We start from the raw sequence: 26,241 nt of genomic DNA on the forward strand, positions 1-26,241 counted from the left end.
AACAGTTCCTTTCATCAGTACATATCTGCCATCTTTGTCTTTACATTCAAACTCTGTTCAAAAAATGAATACTGCAACTCCTCTCCTGTGTTTACCTCCCTATGATTAATAGTAAGATTTTTTCAAACAACATTTTGTTAGTTTTTGATATTCAAAGTCGTTCAATGTGTCTCTTGTAAAAAATATTATGACTATTCTTTCTTTTCTCCTTTTTGTTAAAATGTGTAATAAGAAAAGTCCCAATTCAAAGTCATCATCAACATCAAACTATATTTGGTTCCCCTTGAAATCGAGACGCTTTTCTTGAATAAATGTAAATGTTTTGCAATGACTAAAACACACCTCTATCATAATATAATACAGAGTGACAGTGGCTTAGTGGTTAGAGTACCCGATCGATTGACTGAGTACATGAGGATTGTTCTTTTGCAGACTCAGAGCTGAACCACCAGGAGTTTGTTCGGGAGGTGGAGATATTGAAGAGGCTGCGTCACCGTCACCTGATCTCCCTGTTTGCCGTGTGCACTGAGTCTGCTCCATATTACATCGTGACCGAGCTGATGGAGAAGGGCAGCCTGCTCCACGTCCTCAGAGGTCAGGGCTCTCTTGTGTACGGACGATCGATTGATGAATAAAACGCCACCGTCCACCTCACTAACCACCTCCTTTAGGTCCAGAGGGCAAGCACCAGGACACGGTGTCTCTGGTGGACATGGGAGCACAGGTGGCTGATGGGATGACGTACCTGGAGGAGAACAACTGTATCCACAGAGACCTGGCCGCTCGGAACGTCCTGGTGGGCGACGGCTACATCTGTAAAGTGGCCGACTTTGGGCTGGGCCGAGTCATTAAGGTACAACCGGGCGACGTGCCATTTTATTTGCTCTTCTAACACATATTGCATGTTATTCTTTTTTCAAGGAACCTTTTTATGTAACAGAAGATAAAAAGATTCCTTATAAGTGGAGCGCGCCTGAAGCCATCAGCCATGGGAAGTTCTCGAGCAAATCTGACGTCTGGTCATTTGGAGTTTTACTTTATGAAATCATTACGTGTGGAGGAAACCCTTATCCTGGTCAGTGCGCTCTCTTTTTAAAGATCTCATGGACTGTAAAAAGCATTTGTTGTGGACTTCACTGTCGATTTAGTGTGAGGATTGCCAAGCATTTGTTGATACAATCATGATTCATGTTTCACGACACAATGTATCCCAAAAGATTGATCTATTGCGATTCCATTTTTGCTTGAATTTTCAGGACTGAAAGTCAAACTTGTCAACCAGCTGTCTTATTGTGTCTTATTGTGTCTTATTGTGTCTTATTGCGTCTTATTGCGTCTTATTGCGTCTTATTGCGTCTTATTGCGTCTTACTGCGTCTTACTGCGTCTTACTGCGTCTTACTGCGTCTTATTGCGTCTTACTGCGTCTTACTGCGTCTTACTGCGTCTTATTGCGTCTTATTGCGTCTTACTGCGTCTTACTGCGTCTTACTGCGTCTTATTGCGTCTTATTGCGTCTTATTGCGTCTTACTGCGTCTTACTGTATCTTATTGTGTCTTATTGTGTCTTATTGTGTCTTATTGTGTCTTACTGTGTCTTATTGTGTCTTATTGCGTCTTACTGTGTCTTACTGTATCTTATTGTGTCTTATTGTGTCTTATTGTGTCTTATTGTGTCTTATTGTGTCTTATTGTGTCTTACTGTGTCTATGGGCTACTAATTGTTTTGATGAGAATGACGACTACTTTGGAAACTTTATAGAGTGAATAGCTAACGCTAAGGCCAAAAGTTACAAATCGTTTGCACAGGTTTTAAAAGGGCTGCGTGTGCTAAACTCGAGCAAAAAGCATGTGCATTTACCCAAGGAACAAGGCAATTTTCCCCAACGAACAAAATTGAGGTGGAGAAACTGCAAATGATAATGTTTTGTGGGCTCTGTACGATCTGAACGAGGAGCAAAACTGTACAAATGAAGCACGTCCCCGTGAATATCCTCAGAACTTCATATGTCTGTTTCTCCAAAAGGAGAAGCAGCACATTAGCACTTCCTCTGCACCCGCCGCAGCAAACTCTTTTACATATGCGATTTGCACCACTAATAAAACATGCAGGTTCTGGTAAATGAGGTGCAACACGCCCACAAAAAGCATGTGCACATTTTAAGTAGTACTCACAATTTAGCAGTAAATCTGGGCCTTTCAGTACTGATACTTCGGTAACACTGGGCACATCTGAGTACACTGTGACAAGTAGCACGTTACTGCCCTCTACTGTCATGGCAGGTTAGACCAACTTTGGAACGCCTTTGACATTTTTCAATATACTCTATTATATGAATATTTTAACGTTGCATTGTTCCAAAACAACCCACTGCAGTGATTATATTTTACGTGTTGCTATGTAGTATCTCCCACCTCTATAACAGACGCTTGAGCAATCCTGTATTTAGTCTTTCTCCATCTCCAAAGCTGGAAATATCTGCCCCTCTTTGTGCTTTCATAGTCTGAACACCTTCGCTAGTCTAAAACTCATTTTGGCATTGCAGGATTTCAATGTTGTCATGAACTTTTTCCCTTTTTTCAGCTTTTAACAACACAGAAGTTTTTGAGCACGTGACAAAAGGATACCGAATGCCCTGTCCACTCAAGTGCCCCGAGTTTCTCTATCAAATCATGACGGACTGTTGGGACGCAGAGCCCGCGAGCAGACCTACTTTCAGGTCACTAAAGCAGCGGCTGGACAACAGCATCGCGTCCTACGAGTGGGAGGAGAAGGACATGAACTGAACGAAAGAAATACATCACTGGACTAGTGCAATGCAAAGGGAAAGACTTGAACATGACAGTAGTTAAACAATGTATTATTGTATATAGAAAATGCTGCGACCTTGAGTTGTTTTGTCTAATTGGTTATAATTGTGTATCTTCATCAAAACCAGAAACGTCTTTGTTTATTTTTATTGTATCTGCAAATGTATTCTGATCATTCCTATGCTTAGCTTTCCTCTTTTAATCAGATTAGTACATTTAGTTACCAAGCACCACATTTTGTCTGTCTAGCACCAAATAGTACTGTTCTTAATCACGTCGTTGCCATGATTGTCTAAGGCTGCAGTTATTGTCTGTACAAATAAATGATCCCGTCCTTCTTTTTAAACTTGAAAGTGTTTCAGATCATGTGACCTCCACAAACAAGGTCTCGTTTCTTTTCTGTTTATGAACTCATAAGCTGATCTGCACTCTGCAGTGTGGGGCCTTTCTGTGTGGGGTGGTCCCTGGGTGGCTCTTTATGGATGGTCAACCTAAAACCTTCATCCAATACTCGCCCTGGACTCTGGCTCAAGAGCTGGAGAAAGGTAGCCTGGAAAAAGCCTGTTAAGGTTAGCTTAGCCCTTATCCTGATCGGCTCAACTGGGAGCCGTACAAGATGGAAGATGGAAGAGTACGGTTAAGGTACTTCAATAATCCCAGGTCTTACATTACTTATACACATAAATAAAGAAGTAAAAAACAGACCAGAGTCCAAACATTACCATAAAAAGTAATTTAACCCGTTTGTTAATGTATTTCTTCTGCCTCAGTATTTTAGCGTTGCCGGCAGGATCAATAAACGCGAGTCACTTCCTGTGCGTTGCCCTCTAGAGGATTGGAGTAATACACAGTTGTGTCATTGTTGAACTATTGTTAAAGTATTGTGTCCATAAAGACTGGAATGTTCCACAGTGTGGTATTAAACGTATCTATTTCCATGGAGACAAGCAGGAAACATCCTCAGGGCAGGCAGATTACAAGTCCGATCTGTGGAAAGGCAACCTTTTTTTGTTTTACAATAAAAACAATTCTAATTTAATATATGCAAGATTGATATATTGAACATAGGAACTTAAACCTGCATAAGACATAAACTCTTTCTGATTCTGATTCTAAGGAAAGTAAAAGAGGTTTATGAAATCCCTCATTCGTCTGGGACAGTTCCGTCTAAAAGACCCAGTTGTCATGTGGAAACTGTTATAAAAGACATTTCATCCAAAAGTCATTCTCGAGATGACTACAATGTAATATTTTCCCACAAAGTAAAAGAGATTATGCAGATGGCATCGGAACAATTTTGACAGGAAGTGGCAAAAATGACATCTAAAGGAACAAATTCAAGTAAACGGTGGAAAGCAGATTCTCATCCCACTGCAGCTCACAGCGACACTGAAGCAGACTTTAGGATCGCACACATTTCATTATTTATTCACCCTCCTTAAATAAGATCTTTCTGAATCTGTGTGTTGAGGAAATGAATTGTTGTGGGTGTGTCGGAGTGTCCTTTATCTCCCCCTCCCGTTAGCAATGAAGCTAAACTCTGCACTGTCACAACAACAACAACAACAACAACAGAGAAACGACTTTCCGTTTTCATTTTAAAATGCTATAACGTTAACGTGAGCAGGACAACAGCTCATGGTCTGGAACACTTCTCGACTAATGCGGTAAGAGTTTAAGAGTTTAAGAGTTTAAGAGTTTACTTATAACCGTTAGTATTGACCAGCTAAAAACCTGCAAATTATGAATAATCTAGAGTGCGTCGGCTGGTATCAATACATCAACCACATTTAGGGCAAAGCCTGGATAAAAGTCATTGTTGAGTGTGCAAACCTTTTGGTGCTTTAATTTAGATGTCAAAATGTCATCTGAGCTAAAGGCTAACTCACTTTAAGTTGTGCTCCTGTAAGTGACTCTAAACATCCTCTTTGACCTGTTTCTGGTGAGGAGGGCAGATAAATGACATGAACTGCACGAAATAAAGATGTTTATACTTTTATACGGCTCCATCATTCATTTGTCTGTGAAGGAACATTGTGGGTCGCATCAGCCAAGTCTGAGCAACGGGCTGAGGGAGAACTTAGTGTCCATGAAAACCACAACACAAGCCACTGAAAAACAGGCCATGGTCAATGGCTTGAGGCAGAAAAGAGCAGCCGCAAAATGTTCTGTTTGGCTTAACTACCTGTCAAATCGAGTGTGGCTCTACCAAAGATAAAAACAAGAGGTTCTTTAAACAAAAATGGTATATACTACTGGTAATACAAATGCTCAAATCTAACAAGTAAACCTTGTCTTTCATGTTCCATCTTCATCTGTATAATGCTGCTCCAGCTCCCTTGAAGAAATATGTCCAACTTTGCTCTGAACGATGGACCCGCTCCACAGCAGCAGAAAAGGCTCCGTCCCAAAAAGATCCTCTGCCTTTTCTTACAGTCGAATCAACTTCCAGACGGATGAAATGATCTGTAGATATTCATAACTTCACTCTAAACCTGAAAAAACACATTCTGATAATCAACGCTGCCGACATCAGTCAAGTTTAACTGTAATTTTGTTTTACCTTAGTCTGAACTGTGTATTGTGTACTGTGTAATTTACTGAGCTAATGTTAATAATAAAATGTAACGTGCTGTAATTGTAATGAACTTTTATTACTGGACGGCAGAGGGAAAGAAGCTCAATCTGGTGCAGATCATCTTTTCCCTTGAAGATTCACGATGTTGTGCACGTTCCCTGACAAATAAAGACTAAATTCATCTGTGAACCAGGAAGTGTTGCTGTAGTTTCTAAATAAAGCATTCCAGTCACAGTTTGCAGTATTTACCTGTCCGACAGGTGTGGTGAGGACACGCCAAGACATCTAAGGTGGAAGTCATAAGACGCGCTGGTACACACGGGACGGACATGGGGGACGGTGTGCGCGGCGGTGCCTGTTCCTGCCTGAACTCGCTGTTGGACCGGCTCAGGGGCCAAAAGAGGACAGAAGACAAGACCAACCAGGTGGTGCTAGGCCCGGTGCAGCTGTCCCCCGAAAAGACGCCGCGGACGGGATCCATCTATGTGGCACTGCGGGATTTCGTGGCGGGACAAGAAGATGAGATGTCCTTTCAGAAGGGGGAGAGGTTCACGGTGCTGGGACGCAGTGAGCAGTGGTGGACGGTGCAGAGAATGGACCGGGAGGGACAGGTCCGGGGAACGGGGAACGTCCCCTACAACTACCTGGAGAGGGTAGAGTCTTTGGAGACGCAACCGTGAGTTATATTTATGAATTATATCGACACTTGAATTGATTTACTGATTAACTCTTGGCAAATGCTCAAAATATGACAATCAGTGACTGAACATTTACCGTATTTTCCGGACTATAAGTCGCACCAGCCAAAAGATGCATAATAGAGAAGGAAAAAACATATGTAAGTTGCACTTGTAAAATGCGGTCGTAAGTGTGAAAATAACAAATAATATCACATATAAGTCGCTTTAAGTATATAAGTATAAATATAAGTATAAGTCGCACCCCGGCCAAAACTATGAAAAAAGGTGCGAGTTATAGTCCGGAAAATACGGTAATCTGCGATATTACAGCATATTGTACGTCAAAGAAGCATTCATATCATGTCTGCTATGTTGATTAACACTGAACATTTTGCTTTTTAACAGTCAGTTGGAGCTCTTTGCAGTTAATTGTCGGTTAATTGTTTACATAAACCCGGTGCTCGATGATGCATTGTGGGAGTAAATGCAGAGGCAACACAAGCACAAGTTTATCTTTAAGCCACAGCCTTCATCTTCCACGTATAATCCCATGTAAATAGAAAGTTAAAACCAGATCCACTTCATACAACACTGTGGAATGTTACGGCTACAACAACATTTCCATTGAAACGAGCAGAAGGTCGCTCCTCTAGGCCTCGTACGAGTCGGGTTTGTGGAGACACTGTGAAATCTAGTGATCGCGCTTTTACTCGACGTTCACTGTGCATGAGCGCGTTCTGCATCGCCCACTCAGCAGTGATAAAACTGGTTTCCTTTTCGGGAAATACTGAACAATGTGTGAGGAATGGTTCCAGGAAATCCGCAGACGGCACTGTCAGTAGAAAAGGGCAAACTCGGACGCAGAGAACCGCCTGAAAAGAGGCTTTGGGAACCACTCTAATCCACTAATACATTTAAGGGGGAAAATGAATTGAATTGACTTGAAACTCTATAATAATTACTCTTTAATTAGCCTTAACACGGCCTGAACAAAGACTTAATTCAAACTGTTTATGAAGCATGATTCAGGCTTATTTTATTATTACCCTAATCATCATTGGTGTGACACATTCTATTTTATTCAGTTTATTCAGCAAATATGTGACATTTTCATTCATTCCTTGTTATCTTTATGAAGGACACACGTACAGACTCGTGTTCCTTAGCAATTAGAAAATAGAAATATAAAGAGCGGGCACTGAAAAGCTGGTATTATTCAAGTACTTGCACCCAATGTTTCTCCACCTTCTCCACTTTCCCAGGTGGTTCTGTGGGATGTTGAGCCGCTCCGAGGCCGAGGATCTCATTATGAACTCGGAAAGTGAAAATGGGGCGTTCCTGGTGCGCCGCAGTGAAACTGAGGCGGGATACGTCCTCTCAGGTAAACACGTCACAAAGCTACAGTCAGGAGGGCATGGAACCATCTGTCCTTTTGTTTGACAGTCAAGTCTTGGACTCCAGTGAAACACTATAAGGTTGAACAGGACGAAGACAACGCTTATCACCTTCAGTCGTCGCCGCACTTCGCCTCTCTGGTCGACCTGGTGCACCACTTCACTGACACTGGCTTGGAGGGGATCGGGAAACTGGGAGAATTATGCACCAAGGTAGAACAACTTTCAAAAGGCCCATCTTTATATTGCTTTTTACTATTTGAAGTGCACTTTAAATACATTTATCGTTATTACTGTATGTCTATTTTAAGTCAAACTAATTCAAATCAAGTCTCAACTTAATGGAGGTTTTTAGCTGGCGTTAAAAGCACTGCTTTTCATGACTCGAGTAAAAGTACAGATGTATATTCAGATTTGCATGTTATTATCATGCTAATACAGTATTAAACAAACGATGTATTCGTGTTCATGTTATAAGTAATCCATCATTCAAGCTGTGATTTTATTTATGTAGGTCTAAATGTGTTATTATTATTTCTATTATTACTATACATCATTACATCACTCGTCGTACAGTCATTATCTAGGTGGATAAGCAACAGACTTACTGTCCCAAAATTGCAGGTTCTAGAGGTGTGGTCATTATACTGTAAGTTTATACTTCATATAATTCATTATATTCAGTCAATGTTAACAAGACGGTTCAGACAATTTCAGGGACAATTCCAGAAACAGCGGCAGAGACTTGAGGACAGACCGGAGCGAGCCAAGGCCAGTGCAGGGGCCCGTGCGGGGGCCACCTGTGGGGGGGCCACCTGTGGGGGGACCACCTGTGGGGGGACCACCTGTGGGGGGCGCTGTTCACTGGTCTGTACGTGGTCCATGGTCTGTGCTGCATTTGGTCCGTGGCTTCTGTGGTTTCTCTCCACACCACAGACCACAACAGAGACCAGACCATTGACCAAAGACGAGACCCCGTACTGACCAGTGAACAGCGCCCCCCACAGGTGGTCCCTGTATTGGTCCATGGTCCCTGCTGTGACAGGACCATCCACGCTTTTGGCTACGACCCCTTCTCAAAAAACACTTTAAACATTATATTTATAACTAACAACCAAGTGGACAACTCCTCTGTTCATGGAGGGGATTGGCTCAATGTGAAGGACCCTTATGCCCCCCCACGACAGGAACCATCTCTGCTCTTTAAAGCAAATTCAACTTATTATTTTGAGCTTGTCTGTCCAGAAACAGCCTGAGGTCCCAGACACGATGCCCGGCGTATCAGAGCTGGAGTTCTCTGTCCCGCTGGAGGAAGAACCGCTGTTCGTGGCACTGTGGGATTTTGAGGCCCGGCAGGAGGCGGAGCTTCCCTTTCTGAGAGCTGACCGGTTTAAGGTGCTGGGACGCAGTGAGCAGTGGTGGAAAGTCCAGAAGGTCGACCAAAGCCTACAAGTCCTGGCCTCTGGGTTTGTGCCAGGTATTTACCTGGAGATGGAGGAGACGCTGGAGGCACAACCGTGAGTGGGACCTACCGTCACTTAAAGGTGCTATGTAGAAAGATAACAGAAAACAGCTACACATTATGTCGAATTACTAAAGAAATCACCTATTTCTCATTATAAAACACCAGCCAGCTGAGCCATTACTGTCGTTACTGTCTGCAGATGAGAAAGGTTTCAGCTCCAGGATTTATACATTTCACTTTACATAGTAGAAAAAGCTTCAGTTGTAGTCATCTGGACTCAGTTTGAAAAATTAGACGTTTCGACTCTCATCCAAGAGTCATTGTCAATAAAAGAATTTAGATCGAGAACTCCGATATTAATACTGTTCTGTGGTAAGACCCGCCCATTGGGCGGAGCCTTCCTGAAGTAGAAAGAGTTGTTTGTTTCAATAGAAACTCCCCCCTTGTATCTACCGAGCCTATTCAGAATCTTAATGGGCTATTAGAAACCTCTTTGTCTTTGTGAGACCCTGGCTCAACCACCCTGAGTACCTGATTAGCATCTAAATGTCCTTGTCCTGGTCCTCTAGCTTTCCAGGGGTTCAGTATACCATTATAAATAACAGGAAGATTAAACCTAAGCCCTCCATTTCTGTTTAAAGAAGGTCTTTCTTTTTTAACAAAAATAGCTTCCTTGACTCCTCTTTCAAACCATCTTTTCTCCTGCTTAAAACCTTCACCTCACCGTCTTCAAACGAGTGATTAGAGGCTTCAAGATGGAGATGCACGGCACTCTGAGGTCCTGAACTAGTATTTCTTCTGTGCTGATAAAGCCTCTTGTGTAGAGGCTGTTTCGTCTCACCTATGTAACGTTCTTTACAGCTTTCTTCACTGCATTGGATCGAATAAACTACATTGCTCTGTTTTTGAGTCGGCAACTTGTCCTTAGGGTGAACCAGTTTTTGTCTTAAAGTGTTTCCTGGTTTAAAATAAACAGGGACTTCGTGTTGTCTAAAAATTCTCTGCAGTTTTTCCGACAGGCCAGACACATAAGGGATAGAATGGGCGGGTCTTACCACAGAACAGTATTAATATCGGAGTTCTCGACCTAAATTCTTTTATTGACAATGACTCTTGGATGAGAGTCGAAACGTCTACTTTTTCAAACTGAGTCCAGATGACTACAACTGAAGCTTTTTCTACTATGGAACACGCCTGGACGAATGAGGGATTACACCGACACATTTCACTTTACAGTACTTCTACTTCTTTCAACAAATATTCCCTTCAATACTTGGGCTCTGATTATACACAACTATACAACGTATTCTTTTGTGCAGATGGTTTTTTGGAACGCTGAGCCGCTCTGAGACTGAGGCCATTCTGAAGATCAAAAACCAAAACAGGGCTTGGCTCATTCGCCGCAGCCACAAGGACTCAGTGGGAATAGTCTTCTCAGGTACACAGATGCTAACAGCCACACACACTTTTTTCCACTTTATTATGTCGCTCGTGATGTTAAAATGTTGCTTCAGTCACAAATGTCAGTGTTTATAGGTTCTCTCTCTCTTTAACTTTCCCCCCAGGCAGATTTCAAAAGCCTGGAGGGCCATAAAGCATCAACAGACTCATTAGCACAACTGTCACGCTCGGTTTTAAATGATTATGTTAAACGAGAAATGCAAATAGCAAAAGGGACACAGGGCTAAACAAAAAGCAACGTCATAAACAGCTTTTAAAACGGCATACTCATCCCGTTTGTCCCGCTGCAATAGTCATTCTTTACATTTTGTACGTGTCCTGTCACATTTAGAGAGTTCTGAAGATTGTGGCGCTGAAAGAGGCGTGGCTCCTGTTCTCAGCTCAATCAACACATCCTGCTTCTCTGAGAACAGAACGTTTTAGATTTAGAGGCAGAGAAAGCGCCGTGGTCTCATTTTCACCTGAATAGAAGCTTTTACAAGACTATGTTTTCTGGACTATAAGTCGCACCAGCCAAAACAGAAAAGATAAAAAAACATATATAAGTCACACTGGAGTATAAGTCTCCAGGAAATTTATTAGATAAAATCCCAGACCAAGAACAGACATTTCATCTTGAAATGCAGTTTAAATAATAACAGATTAGAGAACATGGTGAATAGTTGTACGTATGCTAACGCTAACACCTTCAGCTACATGACGTATGCTAACGCTAACACCTTCAGCTACATGACGTATGCTAACGCTAACACCTTCAGCTACATGACGTATGCTAACGCTAACACCTTCAGCTACATGACGTATGCTAACGCTAACACCTTCAGCTACATGACGTATGCTAACGCTAACACCTTCAGCTACATGACGTATGCTAACGCTAACACCTTCAGCTACATGACGTATGCTAACGCTAACACCTTCAGCTACATGACGTATGCTAACGCTAACACCTTCAGCTACATGACGTATGCTAACGCTAACACCTTCAGCTACATGACGTATGCTAACGCTAACACCTTCAGCTACATGACGTATGCTAACGCTAACACCTTCAGCTACATGAGGCACAGACAGAACTGTGGTAAGTGTCTGGTATGTTAACGTAACATATGAACAGTTATTCAGATAACTATAGCATAAAGAACATGCTAACAAGTTTACCAAAGCATCAGTTTTACCCCAAATCACTAAATCCACTGAATTCTTCTTCCTCTGCGTCACTTCTAAACAACTCCACAAACTCCAGAGGAAGAGGAAGTGCAGATTCTTCTTCTGCGTCGCGTAGAGCCTAGAGCGCCCTCTTGTGGTTGTCAGTGTGAAAATAACGAATAATATCACATATAAGTCACTCTGGAGTATAAGTCCCCAGCCCAGACTATGAAAAAAAGGTGCAATTTATAGTCCGGAAAAAACAATATACAGTACTGGGGCAAAAAAGATTTGATCATTTTTAAGCTGCAAATGTTGTCTACACATATACACCATTTTGATTGACAAAATGGGAGCTTTAGATGCAGCGTTTTACTACAATGTCTTCTCTCGTGTTTCGACTTTCCTACAGTGAGCACACCGGTAAATCATTTTAAAATCCTCAAGAACAAGGAGAACAACTACCACCTGCAGCAGACGCCACACTTCCCGTCGGTGAGTGCCCTGGTGCAGCACTACAGCGGGCACAGCATCGCCTCCATGGGCATTCTGGGAGATCCCTGCGCGGCGAGATGACAGACGCTTTCACGAGCTCGTCGAGACGCAACAAATACGACAAGTCCAATACCAGTTGTTGCTTTGTTTTATACTTATGTATTTATGCCCGACAGTATTATATGCATAGAATAACCAGGAAAACCCACCTTAGGCATCAAGTTCAGTTTATTTGTAGAGATTGGAGTGTTTTGAGACACAGTGGAAGCGCTCCGAATGCCGTAAGGAAATATGCTTTTATATAACTCATCAAAAAGATTACAACAAAAACAACAACTATACAAATAAATACAGACATTTGCTTTTGCATTTTTCCGTCCTGAAAGGCACAGTACGTAACTTTTTAGTAAAAACAAAAATAAAAGCACATTTTTAATAGTCTTGTTTTTTATGTATATGTAAGATGTACAAAAACTGTTCAGTGTGAGTGGGCTTGCATCTCCAAAAACCTGACCAGTATAGTTTTAACTTTCTTTTCCCATGAAATTATGTGTGACTTTCCTCCTCGGGACGGTTACAGTGACATGAGGACTAGGGAGGACTGTGACGGGAATGTGTTTGAATAATGCAAGCTGGAGAAGTCTAATGCCCCACTGTGGAACCTTCTAGGCAAAGCAAACACATCACCACCAGACGTTATACAGCGCACCTTTACAGTAAATGAATGCACTTAAGTAAAAATAGAATGATAATATTGTGAAAATGTTACACTATTTTTCCCTGTTTCTGTTCTTAGTGTGATTTGCTATGAAATATTGAGATTGTAATAAAAAAAGTGTAATAAACTCTGATTCTTCCCACTGAGCGGTAATGACCAACTTTCACCACGAGGGTTCACTGTTGCACTCATAAACACGGTGTATTCTGCTGTGAACATGAGGTCATTGTTGTTTGTGTTGCCTGAAAACACCAAACAGGAAAATCAGGATTGTTCTGGAAGTTAGTGATAAACTATAACATAAGTAGAACAATATTTTACATTTCGTCCACTGTAAACCTCAATAATGATCTAAACAGCTCAGGAATAGAAACAGCTTCATATACCACACAACTGACAAGCCTCTTTACATATTTATTTCATTTTACTGTTGAAAAATTGTAACACAACATTCCTGTGGGCAGGGATAGGGGGTAAGTGAAAACAGGACTTTTCTGATCGCTCGAGCCTCAGTTAATATGTCTCGTTTAAGACATTCCATCCATGTTATAATCAGGGATGAACAATATATCGGTTCCAGTATTGTATCGGCCGATAGCCACCAAATGATGTGATTATATTTGTGGTCCTGACCGTGCCCCAGTCTGTGTGCTCTTGTGTCATTATCAGAGCCTCCTCATTTGTATTTTTGAACAAACTGAACCAAACTAACAATTAGGCTAAAATGTGGACATGCAATTATGATTTTATATAAGAGTAAATTAATAGTTATTATTTTTACTGAAGTAAAAAGTTCTTTACTTCAAGTAGATTTGTTGGCCCCGTAATATGTTAAAATCACAAATATCAGCCCATCCATGCTTTAGTTGGAGCTAGTCTCTGTATGAGTCCCACTGTAAGACAGTGTCAAAAGCAGCATCAGATCTAACAGAATTAAGACTGAGGCTTTGCCCGTGTCAGTGTTCAGGCGGATGTCATTTGTCACCTTGACAAGAGCAGTCTCAGTGCTGTGATGAGGTCTAAAACCTGACTGAAAAACATCAAATGAGTTGTTTATTAAGAGGAAATCTGTGAGCTGTTGGTAAACAACCTTTTCAAGGACTTTGCCCCAAAATGTCAGATTAGAGATGGGCCGGTAATGACTCAGTACTGCAGCATCAAGACTGCTCTTCTTTAGGAGAGGCTTTATGACCACTCCCCCTGACCCCTGACCCCTGCTCTTCCTTAGGAGAGGCTTTATGACCACTCCCCCTGACCCCTGACCCCTGCTCTTCTTTAGGAGAGGCTTTATGACCACTCCCCCTGACCCCCGACCCCTGCTCTTCTTTAGGAGAGGCTTTATGACAACTCCCCCTGACCCCTGCTCTTCTAAAGGAGAGGCTTTATGACCGCAGTTTTCAAAGACATTGGGAATGTTCCAGATTGAAGCGACATGTTAACTATGTGAGTGATGGTGCTAACAAACTGTTCAGCACAGACTTTATAAATCTGGAGGCTCACACATGGAGGCAGCTGTAGATGAACTCAGACTGGTGATGATCTCATGGACAGTTTTGTCAGTTACAGGTGCAAAGTGAGTGCAAACTCGCTTGGATGTGGAAAGCTGAGCTGGAGGGTTTGTTCATCTGTTTACTTTTGTAACATGACAGTTGTTACTGCAGCTTCCAATTATTTTAGAAAAATATCCTTCCCTAGTTTTACATAAACATAAATCCGTCCATATTTCTACAGAACAAAACCGTTTCACTCTTTAATGGACAAATATACTTGAGATGTAAGTAAGTACTACTCAGCTCTGCTTAAGTCATGACCGATCTGAAACAAACGAGAGCTAATGACACGTCTGCTTGTCCTGTACTTTTACAATGACGACATGTAAGGATCATGACATGAACATATAGAACATATAGAATATATAGAACATATAGAACATATAGAACATAAAGAACATAAAGAACATATAGAATATATAGAACATATAGAACATATAGAACATAAAGAACATAAAGAACATATAGAACATAAAGAACATATAGAACATATAGAACATATAGAACATAAAGAACATATAGAACATATAGAACATAAAGGACATATAGAACATATAGAACATAAAGAACATAAAGAACATATAGAACATATAGAACATAAAGAACATAAAGAACATATAGAACATAAAGAACATATAGAACATAAAGAACACATAGAACATATAGAACATAAAGAACATAAAGAATATATAGAACACATAGAACACATAGAACATATAGAACATAAAGAACATATAGAACATATAGAACATATAGAACATAAAGGACATATAGAACATATCGAACATAAAGAACATAAAGAACATATAGAACATATAGAACATAAAGAACATAAAGAACATATAGAACATAAAGAACATATAGAACATATAGAACATAAAGAATATATAGAACACATAGAACATATAGAACATATAGAACATATAGAACATAAAGAACATAAATAACATATAGAACATATAGAACATAAAGGACATATAGAACATATAGAACATAAAGAATATATAGAACACATAGAACATATAGAACATATAGAACATATAGAACATAAAGGACATATAGAACATATAGAACATAAAGAACATAAAGAACATATAGAACATATAGAACATAAAGAACATAAAGAACATATAGAACATAAAGAACATATAGAACATAAAGAACACATAGAACATATAGAACATAAAGAACATAAAGAATATATAGAACACATAGAACATATAGAACATATAGAACATAAAGAACATATAGAACATATAGAACATAAAGGACATATAGAACATATAGAACATAAAGAACATAAAGAACATATAGAACATATAGAACATAAAGAACATAAAGAACATATAGAACATAAAGAACATATAGAACATAAAGAACACATAGAACATATAGAACATAAAGGACATATAGAACATATAGAACATAAAGAACATATAGAACATATAGAACATAAAGGACATATAGAACATAAAGAACATAAAGGACATATAGAACATATAGAACATAAAGAACATAAAGAACATATAGAACATATAGAACATAAAGGACATATAGAACATATAGAACATAAAGAACATAAAGAACATATAGAACATATAGAACACATAGAACATATAGAACATAAAGAACATAAAGAATATATAGAACACATAGAACATATAGAACATATAGAACATAAAGAACATAAAGAACATATAGAACATAAAGAACATATAGAACATATAGAACATATAGAACATAAAGAACATATAGAACATAAAGAACATATAGAACATAAAGAACATAAAGAACATATAGAACATATAGAACATAAAGAACATATAGAACATAAAGAACATAAAGAACATATAGAACATATAGAACATAAAGAACATTAAAGAACATATAGAACATAAAGAACATATAGAACATATAGGAAGTTTGTTGATCCAAGCATGTTTTGTACAAGATGTGACTGTACGTACTCTGGTGGGGCATCTGACCTAAAACAAGTCATATACATTTCCCAAGTATCATCTTTACCTAGAGCCGTTCCCCATCAGTTATGAATGATTGAACTTGTAAAGAGGCGTACGTGTCATGTTTGCAGTCGTTTGAAGCAGATGGAGGAACATTGAAGTCGCTCGGAGTGAAGTGAAGCTGATGAAGAGAATCATTTAAATATCTAAGAATCACCTGTTTCTTTCCTCTTCTTCATAAATCTGTTCACACTGATGTAAAAGAACACGCGATGCCTCATTTCTGCTGCTCACGCTCTCTTCCAGGTCATTCAGGTCACTCCCGTCACTCCCGTCACTCCCGTCACTCAGGTCACTCCCGTCACTCAGGTCACTCCCGTCACTCAGGTCACTCCGGTCACTCCCGTCACTCAGGTCACTCCCGTCACTCAGGTCACTCCCGTCACTCAGGTCACTCCGGTCACTCCCGTCACTCAGGTCACTCAGGTCACTCCGGTCACTCAGGTCACTCCCGTCACTCAGGTCACTCCGGTCACTCCCGTCACTCAGGTCACTCCGGTCACTCCGGTCACTCAGGTCACTCCGGTCACTCAGGTCACTCCGGTCACTCCTGTCACTCAGGTCACTCAGGTCACTCCGGTCACTCAGGTCACTCCGGTCACTCAGGTCACTCCGGTCACTCAGGTCACTCCCGTCACTCAGGTCACTCCCGTCACTCAGGTCACTCCGGTCACTCCCGTCACTCAGGTCACTCCCGTCACTCAGGTCACTCCCGTCACTCAGGTCACTCCGGTCAGTCCCGTCACTCAGGTCACTCAGGTCACTCCGGTCACTCAGGTCACTCCCGTCACTCAGGTCACTCCGGTCACTCCCGTCACTCAGGTCACTCCGGTCACTCCGGTCACTCAGGTCACTCCGGTCACTCAGGTCACTCCGGTCACTCCTGTCACTCAGGTCACTCAGGTCACTCCGGTCACTCAGGTCACTCCGGTCACTCAGGTCACTCCGGTCACTCAGGTCACTCCCGTCACTCAGGTCACTCCGGTCACTCCCGTCACTCAGGTCACTCCGGTCACTCCGGTCACTCAGGTCACTCCGGTCACTCCGGTCACTCAGGTCACTCCGGTCACTCCCGTCACTCAGGTCACTCAGGTCACTCCGGTCACTCAGGTCACTCCGGTCACTCAGGTCACTCAGGTCACTCAGGTCACTCCGGTCACTCAGGTCACTCCGGTCACTCCCGTCACTCAGGTCACTCCCGTCACTCAGGTCACTCCGGTCACTCAGGTCACTCCGGTCACTCAGGTCACTCCGGTCACTCAGGTCACTCAGGTCACTCAGGTCACTCCGGTCACTCAGGTCACTCCGGTCACTCCCGTCACTCAGGTCACTCCCGTCACTCCCGTCACTCAGGTCACTCCCCTCACTCCGGTCACTCAGGTCACTCAGGTCACTCCGGTCACTCAGGTCACTCCGGTCACTCCCGTCACTCAGGTCACTCAGGTCACTCCGGTCACTCAGGTCACTCCGGTCACTCAGGTCACTCAGGTCACTCCGGTCACTCAGGTCACTCCGGTCACTCAGGTCACTCCGGTCACTCCCGTCACTCAGGTCACTCCCGTCACTCCCGTCACTCAGGTCACTCCCCTCACTCAGGTCACTCAGGTCACTCCGGTCACTCCGGTCACTCAGGTCATTCCCGTCACTCAGGTCACTCCCCTCACTCCGGTCACTCCGGTCACTCAGGTCACTCAGGTCATTCCCGTCACTCAGGTCACTCCCCTCACTCCGGTCACTCAGGTCACTCAGGTCACTCCGGTCACTCCCGTCACTCCCGTCACTCCCGTCACTCAGGTCACTCCCCTCACTCCGGTCACTCAGGTCACTCAGGTCACTCCGGTCACTCCGGTCACTCAGGTCATTCCCGTCACTCCCGTCACTCAGGTCACTCCCGTCACTCAGGTCACTCAAGTCACTCCAGTCACTCCGGTCACTCATTCAGATGGATTCCCGTTGGTCAAAGAAAGGCTTGTCTTCTTAGTTTATTCAGGAGCTTGACCGGGTCCAGAGCAGGTTATTCCAGAGACTCCCTGAAAGACAGGTTTGTGGTTAACCCCTAAGTTACCTCACTAACTTTAATCTACGCCCGCGTACCACAGTTTGAGAATCACCGGTCTACCACATGTCAATAAACAACAGCTGGGTTAGCATGATGTCACTTCCTGTCCTTGTCAAACTTGCTGAGTTCAGACCAAACAAAGCCATAAAACTCTTAGCGCTCACGCTGATGTTTACTCTTTGTTGCCGTGTGACGTGACCTTTGACCCCTGCACTGCGTCTCACAGACATGTTTGTGAGTGAGCTTTAAACTGTCACAGTGGCAGCAGGAGTCTGAGGAATCTGTCTGCGTTTGTTTGCACCTCCAGCGTTACCTTTGTACACAGTGACCTTTAGCACAGTTAGAGAGTGTGATGGATGAACAGATGTTAGATTCATTCAGAGGAACAGAGCAGACAGGCCACTGCAGGGCTTTTTTTACCCAGAGGGGGAGAAATGAAGGGGGAGGATGGGCACTAAAGGCTAACCCTGACCCTAACCCTAACCCTGACCCTAAGAAATTGATTTAGATCAGCGTCATAAGGCGCTGGTACAGCTGGCAGCCCGGTGTAAACGCTCTCTCTTCTTTCTCACACTTATTGTGCTTTATCTCCTATATTTTGTAAATATAGTTAGTATATTTTTTCTATTTTACTGTACGATAGGGACACGCGCTGGAATATTTTTTTAATTCAACTGTTTTTGACTTTTTTCGGCTGGATTTGAGCGTTTTTCGTTGCGTTCGTTGTGTTGTTGTGACGTGAGCTAGCTCCGAGCGAGCCCACCAGCCCCCCCCCGCGCCCTCCGGCCGCGCTAAAGTACGGCGTGTCGTCGATACACGTTTATATACACGTTTATATACACGTTTATATGAAAGAGGAACTTCACGAACGATCAGGACACGCACTGGAATCGCTTTAAATTAACTTGTTTTGACTTTATTCGGCTGGATTGAGTGTTTTCGTCGTCGTTGTTTCCCGGCTCGGGCCCCGCCCCCCGGCTCGGGCCCCGCCCCCCGGCTCGGGCCCCGCCCCCCGGCTCCGGCCCCGCCCCCCGCCCGGCGCCGCACCGCGTTTCCACAAAGGAGGAACTCATGAAACTGCGGAGAACTGTCGTCTCACCCGGAGATCGTCACGTTATCCCGGCGCAATACTGACCTAACCTAATACTGATGTGCAATTCTGTCGTATGTGCAATTACTGTTGGAATTCATGTGCAATTCATGTGCAATTACTGTGAAATTCATGTGCAATCTATGTGCTGTCGTGACACATATTCATGTGCAATTACTGTCGTGATCACATGCAATGGTATTTATGTATTTATTTATTTATTTGTCTATGGGAGTTTTTATTTATTTATAGGAGATCTTCTACTGAAAGTGTTTTTCAGACTTCCTATAAGTGATCTGTTCTTCTGTATCTACCTCTGTATCTACCTGCGTTGCACCAATGAAATTTCCCCATGTGGGACAATAAAGGAATATCTTATCTTATCTTATCTTATAACCTTTATTATACAGGGAGGGCATAAGAACATTTACACAATTACAAGTTAAACAAACACAGATACAATGGCAATAAAACAATCAATACAATTAACACACTTTTTTTAAACCAGAACTTTGAATTCAATTAACATAAGGAGAAGGAGAGAGGAAGAGGAGAAGAGAGGGAGAGAAAGAGAGAAGGGATGATGGAGAAAGAGAGAGGAAGAGGAGAAGAGAGGGAGAGAAAGAGAGAAGGGATGATGGAGAAGGAGAGAGGAAGAGGAGAAGAGAGGGAGAGAAAGAGAGAAGGGATGATGGAGAAGGAGAGAGGAAGAGGAGAAGAGAGGGAGAGAAAGAAAGAAGGGATGATGGAGAAGGAGAGAGGAAGAGGAGAAGAGAGGGAGAGAAAGAGAGAAGGGATGATGGAGAAGGAGAGAGGAAGAGGAGAAGAGAGGGAGAGAAAGAGAGAAGATGGAGAAGGAGAGAGGAAGAGGAGAAGAGAGGGAGAGAAAGAGAGAAGGGATGATGGAGAAGGAGAGAGGAAGAGGAGAAGAGAGGGAGAGAAAGAGAGAAGGGATGATGGAGAAAGAGAGAGGAAGAGGAGAAGAGAGGGAGAGAAAGAGAGAAGGGATGATGGAGAAGGAGAGAGGAAGAGGAGAAGAGAGGGAGAGAAAGAGAGAAGGGATGATGGAGAAGGAGAGAGGAAGAGGAGAAGAGAGGGAGAGAAAGAAAGAAGGGATGATGGAGAAGGAGAGAGGAAGAGGAGAAGAGAGGGAGAGAAAGAGAGAAGGGATGATGGAGAAGGAGAGAGGAAGAGGAGAAGAGAGGGAGAGAAAGAGAGAAGATGGAGAAGGAGAGAGGAAGAGGAGAAGAGAGGGAGAGAAAGAGAGAAGGGATGATGGAGAAGGAGAGAGGAAGAGGAGAAGAGAGGGAGAGAAAGAGAGAAGGGATGATGGAGAAAGAGAGAGGAAGAGGAGAAGAGAGGGAGAGAAAGAGAGAAGGGATGATGGAGAAGGAGAGAGGAAGAGGAGAAGAGAGGGAGAGAAAGAGAGAAGGGATGATGGAGAAGGAGAGAGGAAGAGGAGAAGAGAGGGAGAGAAAGAAAGAAGGGATGATGGAGAAGGAGAGAGGAAGAGGAGAAGAGAGGGAGAGAAAGAGAGAAGGGATGATGGAGAAGGAGAGAGGAAGGGGAGAAGAGAGGGAGAGAAAGAGAGAAGATGGAGAAGGAGAGAGGAAGAGGAGAAGAGAGGGAGAGAAAGAGAGAAGGGATGATGGAGAAGGAGAGAGGAAGAGGAGAAGAGAGGGAGAGAAAGAGAGAAGGGATGATGGAGAAGGAGAGAGGAAGAGGAGAAGAGAGGGAGAGAAAGAGAGAAGGGATGATGGAGAAGGAGAGAGGAAGAGGAGAAGAGAGGGAGAGAAAGAGAGAAGGGATGATGGAGAAGGAGAGAGGAAGAGGAGAAGAGAGGGAGAGAAAGAGAGAAGGGATGATGGAGAAGGAGAGAGGAAGAGGTGAACGGAGGGAGAGAAAGAGAGAAGGGATGATGGAGAAGGAGAGAGGAAGAGGAGAAGAGAGGGAGAGAAAGAGAGAAGGGATGATGGAGAAAGAGAGAGGAAGAGGAGAAGAGAGGGAGAGAAAGAGAGAAGGGATGATGGAGAAAGAGAGAGGAAGAGGAGAAGAGAGGGAGAGAAAGAGAGAAGGGATGATGGAGAAAGAGAGAGGAAGAGGTGAAGAGAGGGAGAGAAAGAGAGAAGGGATGATGGAGAAGGAGAGAGGAAGAGGAGAAGAGAGGGAGAGAAAGAGAGAAGGGATGATGGAGAAGGAGAGAGGAAGAGGAGAAGAGAGGGAGAGAAAGAGAGAAGGGATGATGGAGAAGGAGAGAGGAAGAGGAGAAGAGAGGGAGAGAAAGAGAGAAGGGATGATGGAGAAGGAGAGAGGAAGAGGAGAAGAGAGGGAGAGAAAGAGAGAAGGGATGATGGAGAAGGAGAGAGGAAGGGGAGAAGGGAGGGAGAGAAAGAGAGAAGGGATGATGGAGAAGGAGAGAGGAAGAGGTGAACGGAGGGAGAGAAAGAGAGAAGGGATGATGGAGAAAGAGAGAGGAAGAGGAGAAGAGAGGGAGAGAAAGAGAGAAGGGATGATGGAGAAGGAGAGAGGAAGAGGAGAAGAGTTTCATAAGTGGTTCTTTGGCTCCTTTTTCTCCTGCAAATGTTGTACCATCGTTTCATAAAAGTGTCGTCGGATGTAACATTCGTTCTTGTTTAGTTCCTGGTTAAGTCCCTGGTTTTGTCCCCGGTTTAGGTTCTGGTTTAGTTCCTGGTTTAGTTCCTGGTTTAGTTTCTGGTTAAGTTCCTGGTTTAGTTCTGGTTTAGTTCTGGTTTAGTTCCTGGTTTAGTTCCTGGTTTTGTCCCCGGTTTAGGTTCTGGTTAAGTTCCTGGTTTAGTTCTGGTTTAGTTCTGGTTTAGTTCCTGGTTTAGTTCCTGGTTTTGTCCCCGGTTTAGGTTCTGGTTAAGTTCCTGGTTTAGTTCCTGGTTTAGTTCTGGTTTAGGTTCTGGTTAAGTTCCTGGTTTTGTCCCCGGTGTAGGTTCTGATTTAGTTCCTGGTTTAGTCCCTGGTTCCTTTATTTGAAAAAGCACGCTCTGACCAGTAAAGAACTCTTTGGGTTTACATTTTGAATATATACGTTTGTTACTGCAGGTGTTCATTACTTTTTGGAGGAAACTTAAAATCTTGAATCAGAATATTATACCACACTATTCGTGCCCTTTCGATGCCCGTCTGCTCTTGGTCTCCGGTTACACGGCGTTGGCACCGGCAAAGTATAATTATGGACACGGACGGGAGCAATGACCTAATATAACCATGACTATTATAAAGGAACCTTTGGGCTTTGATTGGCTTTTTGACAACAAGAACTCTCTGAAGCTGTTTCTCACTGTGACAGAACTGACTTTTACTGACCTTCTTAAGATAAGATAAGATAAGATATTCCTTTATCAGTGCGATCTTAAACACAGGAGGTGAAGTAAAAGGTTTTGCAGGTGGGAGTTTGTTTACTGCAATAAAACACACCTCCATTTTCTTATGTTCTTTTTATAATGAAACAAAAAGCACAAAAAAACAAGACCAGAGACTTAAGTTCAAAGAGTTAAAATAAAGAATATTCATCTGTCCAGGAAATGTTGCTCCATCCCTGTCATTTCCTTATCATTGCCTTTTTTCTTCTTTTTATGTTTTTCTGAAGTACATTCCACAGGTATCCATGTGTCATTTCCATTGTCGAAGTTTTATGTCCGAGATACATCATTTAAAAGTTAAAGGAATGTTGGTGTTGGTCTGCAGTGCCTCTGTTATCTCAGTCCAGTATTTATGAATGAAACAACATGATAACAATGTGCAAGGTACTTTTATCACATATTTGTTGCTTCATGGTATGTTTATGTAGTTGTCCTTGAAGTAGACCATGGCATGTTAGACTGTTTGTGAGGCAGGTTTAAAGATGAATCAGTTCTTATTGTTCAGCGGCAAAGTCTGCTCCATATCACATTTTAAGAGCCACGTGATCCTTTATGTAATCAGCTTTACACACTCGCTGTAGACTTCTGCTGGAATTTACGTCAACAGAGGAAAAACATGACGCCACCGACAGCCTCCTAGTGACAGCAGTGGCAGTAAAAGTAGTATTAAAAGTGTAGTAGTAGTAAAAGTAGTAGTGATAGTAGCCCTGCTTGTAAAAGTACAGTACGCTGCACAGTTGTAGAATAGTAAAGCTTAAAGAAATAATGTCTATATGTGTAGTTGAAACAGTACCAAAAGTAGAAATGAAGCCTGCGTAAATTCAGCCTGGAAGACCTAACTCCATCCATCTCCAATCAACGCACCTCCTCGCTCCCAATCAGCGCGCAGCCGGTCCCACATAAACCCCCGTGCAGATGGCTCGGCCTCTCCTGACCGTACTGCGACCCACCACCTCCCCCTCTCCTCCTCTGCATCTCTCTCTCCTCTCTCTCCTCTCTCTCCTCTGCATCTCTCTCTCCTCTCTCTCCTCTCTCTCCTCTCTCTTCTCTCTCTTCTCTCTTACCTACCACCACCAGTCCCCAGACCCGGGGGGAGACGTCTAAACACGATCATATTACGGAGCGCCCGTAATCGCAATGTCTTCCGCCGGGGTCTGAGCGCCAAATAACTTTCGTAATAAAGCCTGCTAAACTGTCCTCTCTGTCTGTCTGAGTCTCTCCAGGGTGAAATAGAAAAAAAAAAATTCTGTCAACTGGAAATCAGCGGAGGATGAAAACAGTGTAACGTATTTCCCCTTGTTGTTTCTACCCAACAAAATAAAAATGGAACTAAACTTAGACTAAACAAGGAACAAGACCAGATCATGTCTACACAAGCTAATGCTAAATTAGAGTCACACACTGTGGGTTTCATTAGCCACGAGCTCCTCCAGATAGAAACGTTTTAGGCCTTGACTTAAAAGCTGATTCCACAACACAGGAGCTTATATTATGTTCCACCTCCTTCTGTGCTTTTTACATCAACAACATTCACTCAATTAGGTGCGATGTGATGATAGACTAAACTAGGAATAAACCCAACACTAAACCTGGTCTAGATCCGGACCAAACATGGATTATAACAGGACCAAATCAAGTCCACATGAAGACTAAAATGGGCTCAATTTAGGACCAAAGAGTCCTAAAGTGTGAATCCTTAGAGGGGACCACCCACAGTCCACAGTTTGGATGCTGTGGTACTATAGCTTCAGGATTGTTGATGTCATAAAACAGGTGATATTAGACTGCGTTATCCTCAGTGTGGGAGGAGGTCCTGATAGAAGAACAGACACATGATAACAAACCATTGATACAGAGTTCAGGACAGGCCGGCAGTTCTTAGAAACACTGTCGGAAACTTTTTACAAAAACAAGGTCTTCCTTTAAAGGGGAAAAGTGTTGCATAAATCCTATAAATAGATCGGACTTCTGTCGTGCATGTAACCACGTCGACACATTTGTTTTGGCCCACATCCATAGCGCGTTGTCGCGACAATGACTCCAGACACACGTTTCACAATATGGGTCAGCAAATGCTAAAAGAGGTGAGCGAGAGACCTTTTGACTCGGATGACACTCGAGCCCCAGACCCCACCCCACGAGGAGCATGCACTGCACATGGGCCCCGAATGTGCAGCATCACCTCCCCATGCAGCGCCTAAGCATTACTCCACACTTTAGCTCCACTCTCTGCTCCCACGCTCAGACGACCACATGCACAGGGCTCGCAGTAAGTTCTTTTGACACTCTCGCATGGGTAAGCTGCTCTAAATGTCAATGGCTTTGCGTTTGCTGATAAGCTATAACGCTAGTAGCTCCATGTCCGTGGGTTTCACGGCGGTGAGAGAGGAGCAGCGCTAGCAATCAACGATCAAACATATTCTATCGTTTGAATGGTGTTGAAGGCGGCGCCTTTAAACAGCGGCTTTTGGGGATGAGTTTGAATCACTGCTGTGGATCCCTCGCACTGTTTGTTTGCTTGTTTGTTTGTTGGGCCAGTGCCAGCATCTTCTGTCAACCAAAAAACAAAAGAGCAACAGGCAGCGACAAACCTACACGACACAGACTATATTCCCCTCAAAATGTATTTGATGTTCTTTGTTTGTAGATACCTTTCTGTCCTCTCTCAGACCAGTGTTTGTTTGTCGCATGCAGAAGAGTCACGTGACGTTGCTGTGACGAGTCTTGTGGCCAATGCAGTCTGACCTCTTTAAAACACAATCCCAAGTATGAGAAAGCAAGAATGCCCCCTCGTCTCGGTTTACTGAACTGTGGGCACGTTTCTTTTGCCTCTTTTATCCAACGCTGGTGTTTGATGTCCTCTCAATAACTTTAGTCTCCAATATACTCTCCTTTTTACTATTAGAAGAGTTAATAAAAGTTAATAGAGTTAATAAAAAAAATGTTAAATTAATTTTTAAGAGCTTTTCTCCTTCTCTTTGACCCTCTCAATGTTGCATTCCGAGTGATAAATGCATTTTTTTGAGTAATCTTTATTCTCCTGAATCAAAGATGCGATTGACTCTCCCCACACACATCCACTGAGATGCACCAACTTTGTTCTTCAACTGTTTTTGGATTTCATGTAGCCATTTTGGCTCTGCTCTGCAGTGATCTGCAGTTCTTCCATTGAAGTATTTCGCCCCGCCCATTTTTGCCTCTTTTGGCCACGGATCAGTTGTCATGGCACTTCCGGTCGAGCGGGATCTCCATTCACTTAAGTGGAGAACAAGGGAAAAGACTTGCCTCTAAAACATGCTCTTAAGTCGATTGATTTGTGTAAAATGTCCAATGTTAATGTGACCAAAAGGCAACACTGCATCAATTCCCTGGAAGATGGAGA

The 26,241-nt window shown here is 42.9% G+C and overlaps 2 protein-coding genes across 2 annotated transcripts in view; both read left to right on the forward strand.

The window, feature by feature from the left end:
* ptk6b (PTK6 protein tyrosine kinase 6b) overlaps window positions 1-3,417 on the forward strand; it is a 31,942-nt gene extending 28,525 nt beyond the window's left edge. The window contains exons 5-8 of the mRNA XM_072448754.1: window positions 433-594; window positions 672-853; window positions 922-1,075; window positions 2,584-3,417. Of these exons, the coding sequence (XP_072304855.1) occupies window positions 433-594; window positions 672-853; window positions 922-1,075; window positions 2,584-2,786 (701 nt within the window). The 3' untranslated portion in view covers window positions 2,787-3,417. The remainder of the gene's footprint in view (window positions 1-432; window positions 595-671; window positions 854-921; window positions 1,076-2,583) is intronic.
* A 2,300-nt stretch (window positions 3,418-5,717) lies between these two features.
* On the forward strand, window positions 5,718-12,113 carry LOC140362555 (uncharacterized). Its single transcript, XM_072448637.1, has 6 exons — window positions 5,718-6,064; window positions 7,331-7,449; window positions 7,512-7,675; window positions 8,708-8,979; window positions 10,247-10,365; window positions 11,950-12,113. Exons 1-6 carry the CDS (start codon window positions 5,718-5,720, stop codon window positions 12,111-12,113), a joined length of 1,185 nt encoding a protein of 394 aa, XP_072304738.1.
* The last annotated feature ends 14,128 nt before the right edge of the window (window positions 12,114-26,241 follow it).

The sequence above is a fragment of the Eucyclogobius newberryi genome, unplaced genomic scaffold (assembly GCF_026437365.1).
Source record: "Eucyclogobius newberryi isolate DKJ021-1_F unplaced genomic scaffold, fEucNew1.0.hap1 SCAF_17, whole genome shotgun sequence".
Taxonomy (NCBI): domain Eukaryota; kingdom Metazoa; phylum Chordata; class Actinopteri; order Gobiiformes; family Gobiidae; genus Eucyclogobius; species Eucyclogobius newberryi.